This window comes from Xyrauchen texanus, chromosome 44 (genome assembly GCF_025860055.1).
Source record: "Xyrauchen texanus isolate HMW12.3.18 chromosome 44, RBS_HiC_50CHRs, whole genome shotgun sequence".
NCBI lineage: Eukaryota > Metazoa > Chordata > Actinopteri > Cypriniformes > Catostomidae > Xyrauchen > Xyrauchen texanus.
The window spans coordinates 9,738,297-9,752,972 of NC_068319.1; the positions used below are offsets into that span (position 1 = coordinate 9,738,297).

General features: G+C 39.9%; 1 protein-coding gene across 2 annotated transcripts in view; it reads left to right on the top strand.

The window, feature by feature from the left end:
- Positions 1-579: 579 nt before the first annotated feature.
- Positions 580-14,676, top strand: part of LOC127636603 (telomerase-binding protein EST1A-like) — a 30,719-nt gene continuing 16,622 nt past the window's right edge. Inside the window, exons 1-8 of one of the 2 annotated variants that reach the window (XM_052117242.1) lie at positions 580-716; positions 4,385-6,668; positions 12,668-12,860; positions 13,127-13,237; positions 13,521-13,627; positions 13,842-13,920; positions 14,055-14,165; positions 14,353-14,571. In XM_052117242.1, coding sequence (XP_051973202.1) covers positions 4,522-6,668; positions 12,668-12,860; positions 13,127-13,237; positions 13,521-13,627; positions 13,842-13,920; positions 14,055-14,165; positions 14,353-14,571 — 2,967 coding nt within the window. In that variant the 5' untranslated portion in view covers positions 580-716; positions 4,385-4,521. The remainder of the gene's footprint in view (positions 717-4,384; positions 6,669-12,667; positions 12,861-13,126; positions 13,238-13,520; positions 13,628-13,841; positions 13,921-14,054; positions 14,166-14,352; positions 14,572-14,676) is intronic. The other variant, XM_052117241.1, reaches the window with a different exon arrangement.

Sequence of the window (14,676 nt, forward strand, 5' to 3'; positions counted from 1 at the left end):
AGAACATTATAAATGTGTGCTTGCAATATGTATATTCTATAACCACAAAGAGAGACATAGAGAGAGAGAGAGAGAGAGAGAGAGAGAGAGAGAGAGAGAGATACTACTAATAATAATAATTTATATATTTCTGTTATTTATATATTACTAATAATTATATTATATATTGTCCAAGTTATTGGACAAAATTTATTTAGCTTTTATTTTATTTATTCTATATGATGCTTTGGCAACGTTGTTTTTGAAACTTTCATGCCAATAAAGCCCATTGAATTGACTTGAGAGAGAGAGGTATTATGTCATAAAATATAATAATTTATGTTAATTTAATTATTTATGGTAAAAGGAAATACATACTCAATCTTGAGGATTTGTATTAATGAATCAAGTAAATTGAATGACATAAAAATATGACACACAGTTTCTGTTTTAAATGGTCTGAATTAAAAAAAAAAGATGCCCTCTCACAATGCCCCTGAAAATCAGTTCCCGAGGGCAAATCTCGACGGGCGGAAATGTCAATTTCTAAACGCGTTATGGGGAAGTTTTTTGGACTTACCGAGCTACTGTGTGTTTGTGTTTGGTTCCAACGAAAATGGCGGACGAGTTGGAGAGAGTACGAATTTCAGCTGCGGAGCTCCGAGCGGAAGCGTCGAATTTCACCTCACACGACGACCATTTAAAAGGTCAGGAGCCCCTATAAAATTCTTTAACAAGTAAGCAAACTTATAGTTTGACACAAGTTCATTTTTGAAATGTGACGGCAAACTTATGCTTCAGTTGGCTAATAGCTAGCTAGCATAATAATTCAAAACAGTCTTTGCTCATGCGGGTTAAAGGGCGCTCGTTTTAAAAACGTTTAACTATTTTCCACGATAACATATCTAGCTTGCACAATTGCAGCGTCACGTAACTTAAACTAAACATTTAAGTGATACGATTCTTAAATTGGGCAAAGAAGGAAGCTTAAGGTTAACTCTAATTCTGTTCTAGAAGGCGGCATGTATGGGGTAGATTTAAGAGGTGAGTTTATGTATAGCCAACTGTTCAACCCCGACTCTTTAACTTCAAATCGCTAGTTGATTATTGCGGTCCTTGTTTGTGTGTATAGTTAATTTCTTATGCTGGGTTAATCTAGAGCGCATGCAACAGGTTGTTTTCCTTGTATGCCATAGCAACAGCATATTTTATTATTTTTGTTTTTGATCACTAAAAGCATCACACAGTATGTTGTGATCTCATTCTAAACTTGAATACATGCTTGATACGTACCTTTTTTTTAAGTACCAAAATAAATTATGCACTAGACATAATCATAAGGTTTTCTAAAGATTGTCATTATAACTTGTAAATTAAAATGTGACTGTCTTAATACACGTACCAGGTTTTAAAGAATATATTCTGGGTTCATTACAAGTTAAGCTCAATTGACAGCATTTGTGGCATAATGTTGATTGATTACCACCAAAAATATTTTCAACTCATCCCTCATTTATTACAAAAATAAAAGTTTAAAAAAAGAGTTACAATGAGGCACTTACAATTGAAGTGAATGGAGCCAGTCCATAAACATTCAAATACACACTTTTTGAAAAGTATAGCCACAAGACGAAAACAGTACATGTGTTCACATGATTTTAGTATGATAAAATCACTTGTAAACTTAAAGTATTAAGTTATATCCAATATTACAACTTTATTGCCATAATATTAGGGATGTGTGAGACTAGTCGACTAAACGGTTCTGATCCTGCTAGTCGGCACTGGAATTACTAGTTGGCAGGGGTGGAAAGAGTACTGAAAAAAATATTAAAGTAAAAGTACCGTTACTTATTATTTCTTAAGCAGAACACACTTTTTTTTTGCAGAATATCTCAGCTACTTTCCTGTTTTTTTTAATTATAAAAATTAACACACACTACATCAGGGGCCAGTTTTATAAAATAAAAAAAACAATATTATTAAAAAAATATAGTTTATATGACAGCCTACTAGACAGTGCTCTGTTCGATTACATGTACACTTAAAGTCCATTTTGATGCAAATACGCTTTTTGTTCCACTGTTTACGTTCACTTTAGACTACACCGACTGTGTTTACATTAATGCCTCACCAAGATGGGCATTGGAGTAATTATAAAGTGTATTTAACCATTCAAGCGCACCTACAGTAGCGCACAAACATTAGCCGCCTGTCAATCAAACAGCACACAGCTACAGTCATGTGCAGCCGGCAGGTGTTGAACTGTGCTTGAGGCATCCTCCACATCCATAGCAGTTGGTGCCAGATCTACAGTTGCCGTAAATAAAATCAGGACAGGGAAGTAGCGAACACAGATGGAGGGAAAATAGCGCAGTATAAGTACAGTTACAGCACTTAAAATGTACTCAAGTAAAAGTGAAACTAACATTTTTTAAACTACTTAAAAAAAAAAAAAAAGTACAATTCCTGTGAAAAACTACTTAATCACCCCTGCTAGTTGGTTAATATTTCCCCCGATTAAACTGATCAGCATTTTTGCACATTTACGTTTGGCTTTATATTTTTACAGAGGCTGTGCTTAAAATACTGTCATATTAATGTTACCTATTTTAAAGAGTATTAATAATACAAATATTATTTTAAAAAGAGCATATCTGATGGGGGCCTGGGTAGCTCAGCAATTAAATACACTGACTACCACCCCTGGAGTCACAAGTTTGAATCCAGGGTGTGCTGAGTACTCCAGCCAGGTCTCCTAAGCAACCAAATTGGCCCATTTGCTAGGGAGCGTAGAGTCACATGGGGTAACCTCCTCGTGATCACTATAATGTGGTTCACTCTCGGTGGGGTGCATGTCTCCACGGTATTGCGCTCCACATCATAAGATATGCGGATTGACGTCTCAGACGTGGAGGCAACTGAGATTCATTCTCTGCCACCCACCCAAATTGAGGCGAGTCACTACACCACCACAAGGACCTAGAGCGCACTGGGAATTGGGCATTCCAAATTGGGGACAATATATAAAAAAGGGGATATCTGGAGCAAATAGAAAGTTTCATTTCACCTCAGGCTGCGTGTGCTTCTTCCCTCTTTCACTTGTGGCGCAGTCGCTAGACAAGCAAACTCAGCAAAGTAGTTAAGAAATCACTTCGGTGGTGGTACGGGAATTGGATTTCCAAACGTTTTAAAGTCCCTATGGTTGTTTTCACATTTGAGACTACATCTGTGCATGCTTGTACATTATTTTTCTGCTGTGCAGGCTATTTCAAGTGCAGGATAGCTGCCTCAGGTGAGTCAGGTACCGTCTTTACCATGACGACATGTTAATTTCGCTCATCAAAAATGTATTTTAGAGTAAGCCTAGAAAATGACTTTATTTTCATTGAAGTGCTAACTGCTTAACGGGTTAAACTTTCTTTTATTTACTTTTTATATTATTTATATTTTATTTTACGTTGTTTTATTTTCTGTTTAGAACAGGCTGGGTTGCTCTTGGTCCTGCACTACTATTCATTGTTTTCAATAAATATGCCTGTTAAATATTCACTAATGTTGATTCAGTGAATGTGTGTCATGTTCTCTATTTAATATATAATGATCGTAATGCAAGGCAAGCACTTTGCAGATAAATGTCCCTTTTCAGTGGAATTTAGCTACGGATTTGGAATAGATAAAGTATTTTAAATGGTTCACAAGCACTTCTTTTTTTTTTTTTTACTTTGAAGGTTGGTTCTTTCTAGACTAATCGACTTAAAAAATTCTGTTTAAACGTCAGTGAAATTAGTCATTCAGCACACCCCTAATAATGCCACAGCACATTTTATTATGTCAATAGTCATTTTATCTAACTAAAATCAATGCAAAACATTATGACATTAAAACATGTTAACACATATAATGTTTATACCTTGTGGCTATACTTTTGAAATTTAAATTTTATTGACTGCCCCATTCATCTTCATTGTAAGTTCATTACTGCGAACTTAAAATAAACAAGGGATGATCAATGTTATGCTTCAAATGCTGTTGATCAAACTAAACTTGTATTAAACCTGAAATATTCCTTTAATGTGAATAATTTGGTTTAGTATTATTAAGTAAAAACAATTTTTTGGAAATCTTTTTAATCAACACGTAATACATTTCACTGTCTTTGAAATAACTTTGCTTATCGGTTGACATCACTGGGTCCTATCATTTTTTTCAACCCCTTCCCTCCAACCGTCTGTCATGTGGAGACTTCTATTTTACTAGACAATTAATTCCTGATCGATAAAATCAAGTTCTATCCTGTCCATTTTTTTTCCTTTTATATCATGTTTCACTCAGAAATACAACACATTACAAAAGTAAAATGTATTATGAGTGTTGTTTTTCTGCGTTTATTTGTTTTTCTCAGAATTGCAAAAGGAGGGTAAGAAACAACACCAACGAGACTGTAAGCGTCCAGACCTGCAGCGATACAAACCTGGCGGTGCTCAGTCACACAGACACAAGGACAGCGTAAGAGACGCACACATTGCCTTTTCGGATAGCATGCACCCACAAGGAGATTGCAGTTCTGAAAACGACATGAAAAGGCCTGACAACTCACCAACCAGTCCTGGATGCTCTCACAACCTTGGCATAGACAGTGAAAATTTCCCAAATGACAGTCAGCATGAGACAAAGGATTATAATCCTAAAGAACTTGTGGATGGAAACGCTGTTAAAAGCAGTGACAGTGCCAGTGCTAGTACATCCAGGTCTCCGAAGCAGTCTCGAAAGATGCGTAAACCTGACCGTGAGATATATCAACCAGGAGGGCGAAGGTCTCAGGGAAACAGAGAGACTGGGACCAACAAGGTACTAGACGGGGTCACCAAAGAGGAGAAAAGGAAAGAGGAAGCAGTGGGTGGTAAATCAGTGGAAAAAGATGCTAGTAAGAATTTACCTCTGGAGGAAGTGAAGGAGAAAGAGGAAAAGTGGAGAAACAGACGAGAGAAAGATAACAGGAAAAAGCAAGATCAAGGAAAAAAATCCAAAGGAAGCGTAGACTCCCCCTCTGCAAGCATCAGCGAGAGTAATGTTGAGAGTATAACTGGTAACATCAATAATCTCAGTATCAGTGGCCAAGTAGTAGAAGAGTCTGAGAAAAATAGAGAGGAAGGTGGGCAGGATGGTCCTCACAGGAGAAAACCTAGTAGAGAAGGACGAAGAGTCCAAGCAGGGATGGGAGAGGACCAAAAAAAAGAGAAAGGAAATGGGAAACTCAGAGCAGGAAAGGAGAAAGGAAGCAACTATGTATTTCCTAAGAAAGAGGAAGGAGAGGTAGGAGGAAGAGGCTCTGAGACTGCTCAATATGAGCAAGAGAAGGGTAAAAGACCAGAGGGAAGACGACAGAGAAATGTAGGTGCAAAGGAAGGAAGCCATGACCAGAATCTTAACCACGAAAAACAAAGAGGCAACAGATTGAAATTTAAGGGTGCAGAGAGAGGAAAAAAGTCTGAAGGAACAGATTTAAACACGGTCTACTCTGCTCCAAAGCGCTACTCTCAGTCGGATGTCCGACGACCTCGAAATCGCACCTACAGTACAAGTTCGGCCAGTAGTGGGACCAGTATGGATGGGCTAGCTGAGGCTGAGAGACGGAGGTCGGAGGGTGCAAAAATGGAGTCTGCGGTACGCACTACAGAGAGGACATCTGGACAGAGGGAGTTTGTCCGAGGAAGCCAGGCCCGTCAGAGGAGAAGGACAGCTCTAACCTTGTCGTCCACTGACTCGCTGGAGGAAAATGAGGCCTGGGAGAGAGAAGATAGAAGAGATTTGAGAGATCGAGATGCTGAAGACACAAGGAGCTCTCACAGGGGTCTTGAAGGGGGCGGTAGAGGCCAAAGAGCATCTTGTGGTCGAGGAGGAATTTTGAGAGTGTCTTTGCAGAAGTATTCAAGCACATCCTTGGGTGCCAGGGAGGAACAAGCAAGCCGTAAAAAACAAAACCCAGGAGGTCATGGAAGGGGCATCCTGGTACTTCCTGCCCACACCGATCTGACTATGGCCCCTGAGCCTGGCCCTCAGCTTGGTGGAATGAGAGGTGGAATGGGTCTGAGCAGAGGAAGAGGGGGCCGTGGAGGTGGAACAAGACGCCTTTGGGACCCAAATAACCCAGATAAGAAACCAGCTCTTGTGTCAAGCAAACCATCTCAGAATGCATCTCTCCAGCAGGCTTTGTACTTTCAGCAGGGTGGATGTGGGCCCTTGCACTTCCTAGACACTGACGACGAAACTGCTGGAAGTCCTCCAGTCCGCCAGGGGGAGTACTTGCAAAATCAGCAAGCTGCTGCGATGGGTTACTACAAATTCCAGAATTCCGACAACCCATACGGTTATCCCATAACTGCCGATTCCCTGAACACCCCTCCACGTTATCCATACCCGTATCACATTCCCTACCAAATACCTGTTTCTAATGGGATGTATCCTGCCTCTGCTATACTGTCTTTTTATGGACCCTATGGGCAAGGTGGGCAAGCTTACCCCCCTTCAGGGGGGTCCTCTCTCACCCCTGAAGAGGCAGAGGTGCAAACCAGAGGGGAGCTGGGAAAGTTGCTGCGTTTGGCTGACAGTCAAGAGCTGCAGCTCAGTAACCTGTTGTCCCGGGACAGACTGAGCCTGGAGGGACTGGAGAGGATGGCCCAGCTCAGGTGAGTAAGAATTTAACTGAGTGTGCTTATGAAATGGATTATATGAGAATATGAGTGTTCCATTTTGAAGATTGGAATTTGCACCATGAACTTTGAGTACCATCTCGTAATATTTTTTCTGACATTTTAGTAGCCTTAACCCTCTGGGGTCTGAGGGTGTTTTGGGCCATGGAGAAGTTTTGACGTGCCTTGACATTTGTGCTTTTTTCAGTTGCTTAAAAACATTAATGGCTAAAGTCTGATAACACTATTCAGCACAAACTGGGCTACAATAATATGTGAGCAATATGTGTGTACATGTTTGTGTTTTTGAGAAAACGTTTATGCATGGTTTTTGAAAAAACTAAATTAAGTCATTGAAATAAGGCCATATAACAAATACTCAACATTTGTCCATAAGCCTTTTGAGAACTGGATCTTGTAGCCTAGAGTTTTAGCTACAAAATTATGTGAAAACCATCCTGATCACTCATTCATACATACATTTTACTTTTGTAAGACACTTTTAGTGTTAGAAAGGTCATATGCGAGGAGGCATGAACTCATGAATATTGATTGTATTTCACACCTAAGGAGACAAAAGACCCCTCCTATCAATGAGGAATGTGACAAAGACAATGAATGATCAAAATCAAGTTTTAAGTTAAAAGTAATCCGACTATACATTTTCTTTAGATAAAGACTTAATTTTAGAACTACACTACCATTTAAAAGAACTCACTTCTGCTCACCAAAACTGCATTTATTTGATTGATATTGTGAACTATTTTTACAATTTAAAAGAACAGTTTTCTATTTGAATATATTGTAAAATGCAATTTGTGATCAAAGCTGAATTTTCATTGCACATGATATGTCACATGATACTTCAGAAATCATTATGCTGATTTGCTAATATGGGCATATTTAAAGTGCATTTTACTCATTTATCCTGAACACATATTTGCAAGCACAAGCTTTGTTGATGATAATGAGGCAGCATAAACACTATTTAAAATATAATCTAAACATTCATATTATTTTTGTATCATATTTAGGCTATATCATACAGCATACAATTTAAATACCTGCTTTAGCCGAAACAGCAATTAAATGTAACTAAACTTGCTTATTAGGACATATTTCAAATTTCATTACTTTGAATCCTGGCTGGCAAGTCTGGAAACAGTCCCACTAGTAAAATATGTACACGTTTATATAAAATAGCATGTCAACTAATGAAAACTAAATGACTTGCTCGTCCGAAATTGTATCCTTGGCTGAATCAAGTCTCTCTTTAAAATACATCGGTTCATCGGAGTCCCGCTCTTCTTCTGAGGCAAATTTTAACTCTTCATCACTAGCCAGGAGTTTTCTCACTTTTGTATTGTGCTGTCTTTCAAATGTGCAGAAAAGTGAATGAACTTTGTTTTTAAGGCACAGTCGGGGACGTTTACCATTTGCATTGATCGTCTCAGCACATTACTGTATGAATTGTGCCCTCTATCCGTGGGTGTGATCACATTAGAGATAATTAGCTGAGCCAGGAGAAATTGTACATCACTTTGTTGCATACAGATTTCATTGAAGGAGAAATTTTGTTTTAAATTTGAATTGTTTTAGACATTTTAAGCCTGCTTGGCCAGTCCATCACCTTCACCCTCAGCTTCTTTAGCAAGGCAGTGGTTGTCTTGGAGGTGTGTATGGGTTCGTTATCATGCTGAAATACTGCCCTGCGGCCCAGTCTCCGAAGGGAGGGGATCATGCTCTGCTTCAGTGTGTCACAGTATGTGTTGGCATTCATGGTTCCCTCAGTGAACTGTAGCTCCCCAGTGCCGGCAGTACTCATGCAGTCCCAGACCATGACACTCCCACCACCATGCTTGACTGTTTCCGCCACACGCTTGACACCATCTGAACCAAATAAGTTTATCTTGGTCTCATCAGACCACAGGACATGGTTCCAGTAGTCTGCTTGTCTTCAGCAAACTGTTTGTGGGCTTTCTTGTGCATCATTTTTAGAAGAGGCTTCCTTCTGGGACGACAGCCATGCAGACCAATTTGATGCAGTGTGTGGCGTATGGTCTGAGCACTGACAGGCTGACCCCCCCCCCCCTTCAACCTCTGCAGCAATGCTGGCAGCACTCATACGTCTATTTCCCAAAGACAACCTCTGGACTTGATGCTGAGCACATGCACTCAACTTCTTTGGTCGACCATGGCGAGGCCTGTTCTGAGTGGAAGTGTCAGGGTCTTGGCAATCTTCTTATAGCCTAGGCCAGGGGTCCCCAAACTTTTTTCTATGAGGGCCACATCATTTTTCCTTTCTATAATGGAGGGCCGTAGTCTAACAGAAAATGGCATGGGCCGGAGTGATTTATTGTGGAGATTTTATTATGATTTTAAATGGATTTACATTATTATGCCTCCTAATGCTAGATTCATTTATTATTTATGCACCATACATATCAAGTGATATATAGCCTATTAAAAGAGCATTATTACTATCGTAATGACATTTTTTCATATTCATTGCTATTGAAATCAAATTATTTACTTACTCATGCGTATTAGGCTAATCAGTGTGAACTGTGGGCTTGTTTCTGGCTGGTGAGAAGTCCAATGTCAGGTTCCATTCCTGTCACAGCCAGTCTCAAAGACTGATGCAAATGTTCATCAGTGAGTCTTGATCTCATCGGATTTTTCATCAGTTTCATGCGTGAAAAGGTTTGCTCACAGATATACGTGCTGCCAAAAAGTGTGGACATCTTCGTTGCATTCCTTCTGATGTTTGGGTAGGTCTCGTTAGGGAGGGCAGTATAGAATTAAATGAGACTGTTGGGCTTAAACGCGTCTTTCAGAACATCACAGTTCTGTAACTCAGCCAACTCAAACTGATAAGAAGGCAGGGCTTCGTCAATGTCAGCAGCAAAAGGGTTCTGAAAAAGGTGGATTTCTTTAGCGTGGACATGTAGCTCACGGAATCGCACATCAAACTCCGCCTTCAGCATTTCCAGCGCTTCCACTGACTTTTCAGCTGGGAATGGGACCACTGGTTTCTCAGCTGAGAGGCTTTGGGTAACAGGGAGATGGGTGAAGTCTTGCTTTTGCACTTGTCCCACAAGCAGTGCTAGTTTCACCTCAAATGCTTTTATGTGGGAATACATGTCACATATTAGTTTCCTCTTGCCTTGGAGCTGCACGTTGAGGCCATTCAACATTTCTGTCACATCTGTTAAAAAGGTGAGGTCCCATTTCCATTTTGTGTCGATCAGTTCTAGGACAGTTTTGCCCTTTGTCAGAAGAAAAACATTGATTTCGGGTAACAGCTCGTAAAAACGCCTCAAAACTCTGCCCCTGGCTTAACCATCGGACTTCTGTGTGGTAAAGCACATCTCCGTGAGAAGACTCTAGCTCGGACAGAAAGACTTGGAACTGCCTGTGTTTAAGTCCGTTTGCTCTGATGAAGTTTATGCATGACACCACCACTTTCATAATCGATTCCCACTTCAGAACTTTGCAGCACAGTGCTTGCTGGTGAATTAGGCAGTGTACTTGTGAGACCTCTTTCCTCCATTTCTCTATTCATGCGTCCTATCAGTCCCCTTGACGCGCCAACCATACAAGGAGCTCCGTCAGTCGTGATGCTGGCCAGCTTAGACCAGTCTAGATCCAACTCTTCTATCGTTTGGCACACTTTACCAAAAATATCCTCCCCTGTCGTAGTACCTTTGAGACTTTTTAGGGCTGCCAGCTCCTCGGACACTTCAAAGTTTGATCTAACTCCACGAATAAGAATGAGCAGCTGTGCCGTGTCCTGCACGTCATTACTTTCATCCAGCGCTAATGCAAAAAAATCTAATTCTTTCACTTTTTCCTTCAGCTGGGCATATTATACCCCATTTCTTCAATTCGTCTGGTGATTGTACTTGCGGACAGACTCACCGCATTTAAGATGTCTTTCTTATCGGAGCACACCTCCTCCGCAACAGCATTCATACATTTCTTTATGAACTCACAATCACTGAATGGCCTACCGCAGGTTGCAATCAGTTTAGCTACCTGAAAGCTAGCTCGAATGGATGACTGGTTCAACTGGGTTTGCAGTACAAACGTATTTTGCTGAGCAGATAGTCCAGTTTTTAGCTTCGACACTTTGTCTGCTCTCATTTGGCCTTGTAAACTCGCATACTTGTCTCTGTGGCGGGTTTCATAGTGTCGGCACAGATTGTATTCTTTGAACACGGAGACTGTTTCTTGACAGATGAGGCAAACAGCCATTTCTTTGCATTGAACAAAAAAATAATCACTTGTCCACTTTTGGTTAAATACCCTGCATTCTGAATCAACTTTTCTCTTTCCCAACCGTTTGGCCATTTTGTTGTCACTTTAAATTTTCTTGCTGGATCGCGTGCACCCGCTCGATCACGATGGAACGTTAATCCGGGTGAATGTAACAAATAATTTGGCTACTTTAATAATTATAACTAAGGGAAATTTTATTTTGAAAGCCAATATGTATTATCAAATACAAATATGATATGATTAAAACATATATAAAATTAAATTGTAAAAATATTTCTCTGCATGGCATTGTTCAGAGGGCCGGTCCAAATGTGGGGGCGGGCCGTATTCGGCCCGCGGGCCGTAGTTTGGGGACCCCTGGCCTAGGCCATCTTTATGTAGAGCAACAATTCTTTTTTCAGATCCTCAGAGAGTTCTTTGCCATGAGGTGCCATGTTGAACTTCCAGTGACCAGTATGAGGGAGTGTGAGACCGATGACACCAAATTTAACACACCTGCTCCCCATTCACACCTGAGACCTTGTAACACTAACGAGTCACATGACACTGGGGAGGGAAAATGGCTAATTGGGCCCAATTTGGACATATTCACTAAGGGGTGTTGAGTAATTTTGAGGGGACAGCAAATGTACACTGTTATACAAGCTGTACACTCACTACTTTACATTGCAGCAAAGTGTCATTTCTTCAGTGTTGTCACATGAAAAGATATAATCAAATATTTACAAAAATGTGAGGGCTGTACTCCCTTTTGTGAGATACTATATGTGGGCGTGATGCAATTTAGAACAATTTCTGGACAGAAAATTTTAGTTTTTCATTTTGGTGGTTCGTAACAGTTCATCTGGGTGAACTTTAAGGAAAACATCTAACTAGCTGCTAAACACCTTCTTACTGCCATTGGTCCACATCATCTCTATGTGTGACCTGCAGCTCCAACTACTTTGAGGTTGACATATTTTCAGTTACACTGTTCAGTCAGTTAACATGAACACACTGGCGTATAGAGTTATTTGCAAGTTGGTGCAAATTTACGTACATTTGTACGATCGTTCACGTAGAGACCATGTCATACAATGTTTTTGTTTGTTTAATTAGTCTACAAAAGGAATCAAATCTACTCATACTCTCAAGTGCCCATTAACCTGCCCATTAATCCATTAACATCTGCCCAAATTAAAATGTGCCTTTCTTATCATCCTTTTGTCTGTATTTTGCCCATTAACACTCTAATACATCCATCTATGTAGTTATATCAGTGTCATCATAAATTACAATAACAGCGTGTAATCGGCACATATTATGGACATGCAAAGCATGTTAGCTCAATAGCTGTGTATACACTCATTGGCCACCTTATCAGGTACACCTGTACATCTTGTACAGAATTAATGCATTTATCTAATCAGCCAGCCGTGTGGCAGCATTGTAGTATATAAAATCATGCAGATATGGGTCAGGAGCTTGAGTTAATGTTCACATCAACCATCAGGATGGGCTACAACAGTAGAAAACAATGTTAGGTTCCACTTCTGTCAGCCATGAACAGAAAACTGAGACTGCAGTGGGCCTACCATTTGTGTACCTCTGCAGAAATCCAGATTTGTCAGACCAGGCGATGTTATTCCAATCATCTATTGTCCTTTTTTGGTGAGCATTGTACTACAGTTTTCTGTCTTCTAACTTGTTCCTGCTCTATTCTGTTGTTTATTCAGGGCTGAACTCCTAACAATATACGAGCGGGTGATTTTGACAGACATAGAGTTCTCTGACTCTCAGAATCTGGACCAGGCGCTGTGGAAGAATGTGTTCTACCAAGTGATAGAGAGTTTTAGGCAGTTATTGAAGGACCAGACCTCAGACACCTCCCCAAATATAAAAACTATGCTCATGTCCATACTGGAAGAGGTATACAAAACAGTCTAATTCCTCTTTGTGAAATTCAATATCATTGTATAATTTGTTTGTTGTTTTTCCCTTTCTATCACGTTTATTTCATTGCCTTTCGTAATTGTCATTGTACATCACCATTGGCTTTCATGGTAGAATTAAACTATATATTATTGTTGGGAAAGAGATGATGTTTCTTGTGGATTGATATACAGTAAATTAATTAAATTATATAGACCTAATTAGAGAGGAAAGTAAGGTATAATGCAAATTTTTTGCTCTAGGGGACAGTATTCTTTGACTCATTGCTGCAAAAGCTGCAGACAGTGTTTCAGTTCAAGTTGGAGGACTATATGGACTGCATGGCTGTACGAGCAAGACCTTTACGCAAGACGGTACACATTTGTTTCTGTTCTCTAGCACTATATTGTGATTATTTACTTGAGAATCAAACCTTTGTTTGTTTAAATGATTATCATTAGTGCTACTGTCTGTGCTACCATCAATGGCCTCAAATACTTCACATTATTACTTCAAGCTAAACAAATATTAACTGATGTCCATCAGCTTATAAGAACAAAAACTGATCGGTCATCTTAGGTCAAGCAATTTTAAAATAGTAGCTGAAAGTTCCAAAGACACGTTCAACAAGTGTGAATCCTTTTTACCTTGTTGCAGGTGAAGTATGCTTTGATCAGTGCCCAGCGCTCCATGATCTGTCAGGGAGATATTGCACGATATCGTGAACAGGCCAGTGACTCTGCTAACTATGGGAAGGCACGCAGGTGAGTCATGTTCAGTTAATCAAACTGGATACAAGTGTTTATTTATGACTAATGACCAGTTAAATTAGTATAATATTGATTCTTCTATCAATTCTTGTTTTTAATAATAATCTTTATTTATCTGCCAATTTCTTGTCATGAGAGGTCTTTGGTTAAGTTGTGTGGTTTTTGTCTGATTTCAACTCTAGCAATAATTTTCTTGTTTAATGTGCAGTTGGTATCTGAAAGCTCAGCAGATTGCTCCGAAAAATGGGCGACCTTACAACCAGCTGGCCCTGCTAGCAGTGTACACGGTGAGAACACCACCATAACACCAAACTTTAGATTACTCTAAATAATTTCAACCTTCTATTTGTGTGGAAGAATGGAAATTGTGTTCTAATAATGGAAATCTAACAAGTTATTTTTCCCCCATTCTCTCTATCAGAAGCGAAAGCTCGATGCTGTTTACTATTACATGCGTAGTCTAGCTGCGAGTAACCCAATCCTCACAGCCAAAGAGAGCCTGATGAGTTTGTTTGAGGAAGCCAAACGCAAGGTACATAAGTTAATACTGCTGCTTCATTTAAGTAATCCAGTTTTAACACATCACTGCATTACCACCACATTTAGAAATATTTGCAATCTGTCTTTGGAGGAAAAACTTGACTGTCTACTGTGTGCTAAAACTGGAATACGCTGGAATTCACAGTTTCTGGATTAAACGTTTAATTTTTCCTACTCAGGCTGACCAGATTGAGCATAGACTGAAGCAGGATACAGATGGAGGTACCCGTAGTCTTAGAAGTCATGCAAGTGGGGGGCGTAGGGTTCGGGGGGAAGACACCCGTGTAGAGATCTGGATTTGTTCGAGCGGACACCCAGGCACGTCTCGTACAACTGGAAGTGAATCTGGTAAAGACTCAGAGCAGGACGCAGAGCTAGGCAATCTGAGTGCCAGTGATGTAAGTGCTTAGATAATAGCAGTTTTCTTACCACATGTTTCTTGGTTCTCTTCCTTTCTGATGCTAACAGCTATATAACATACTTAAAATATTCAGTAATTTTTT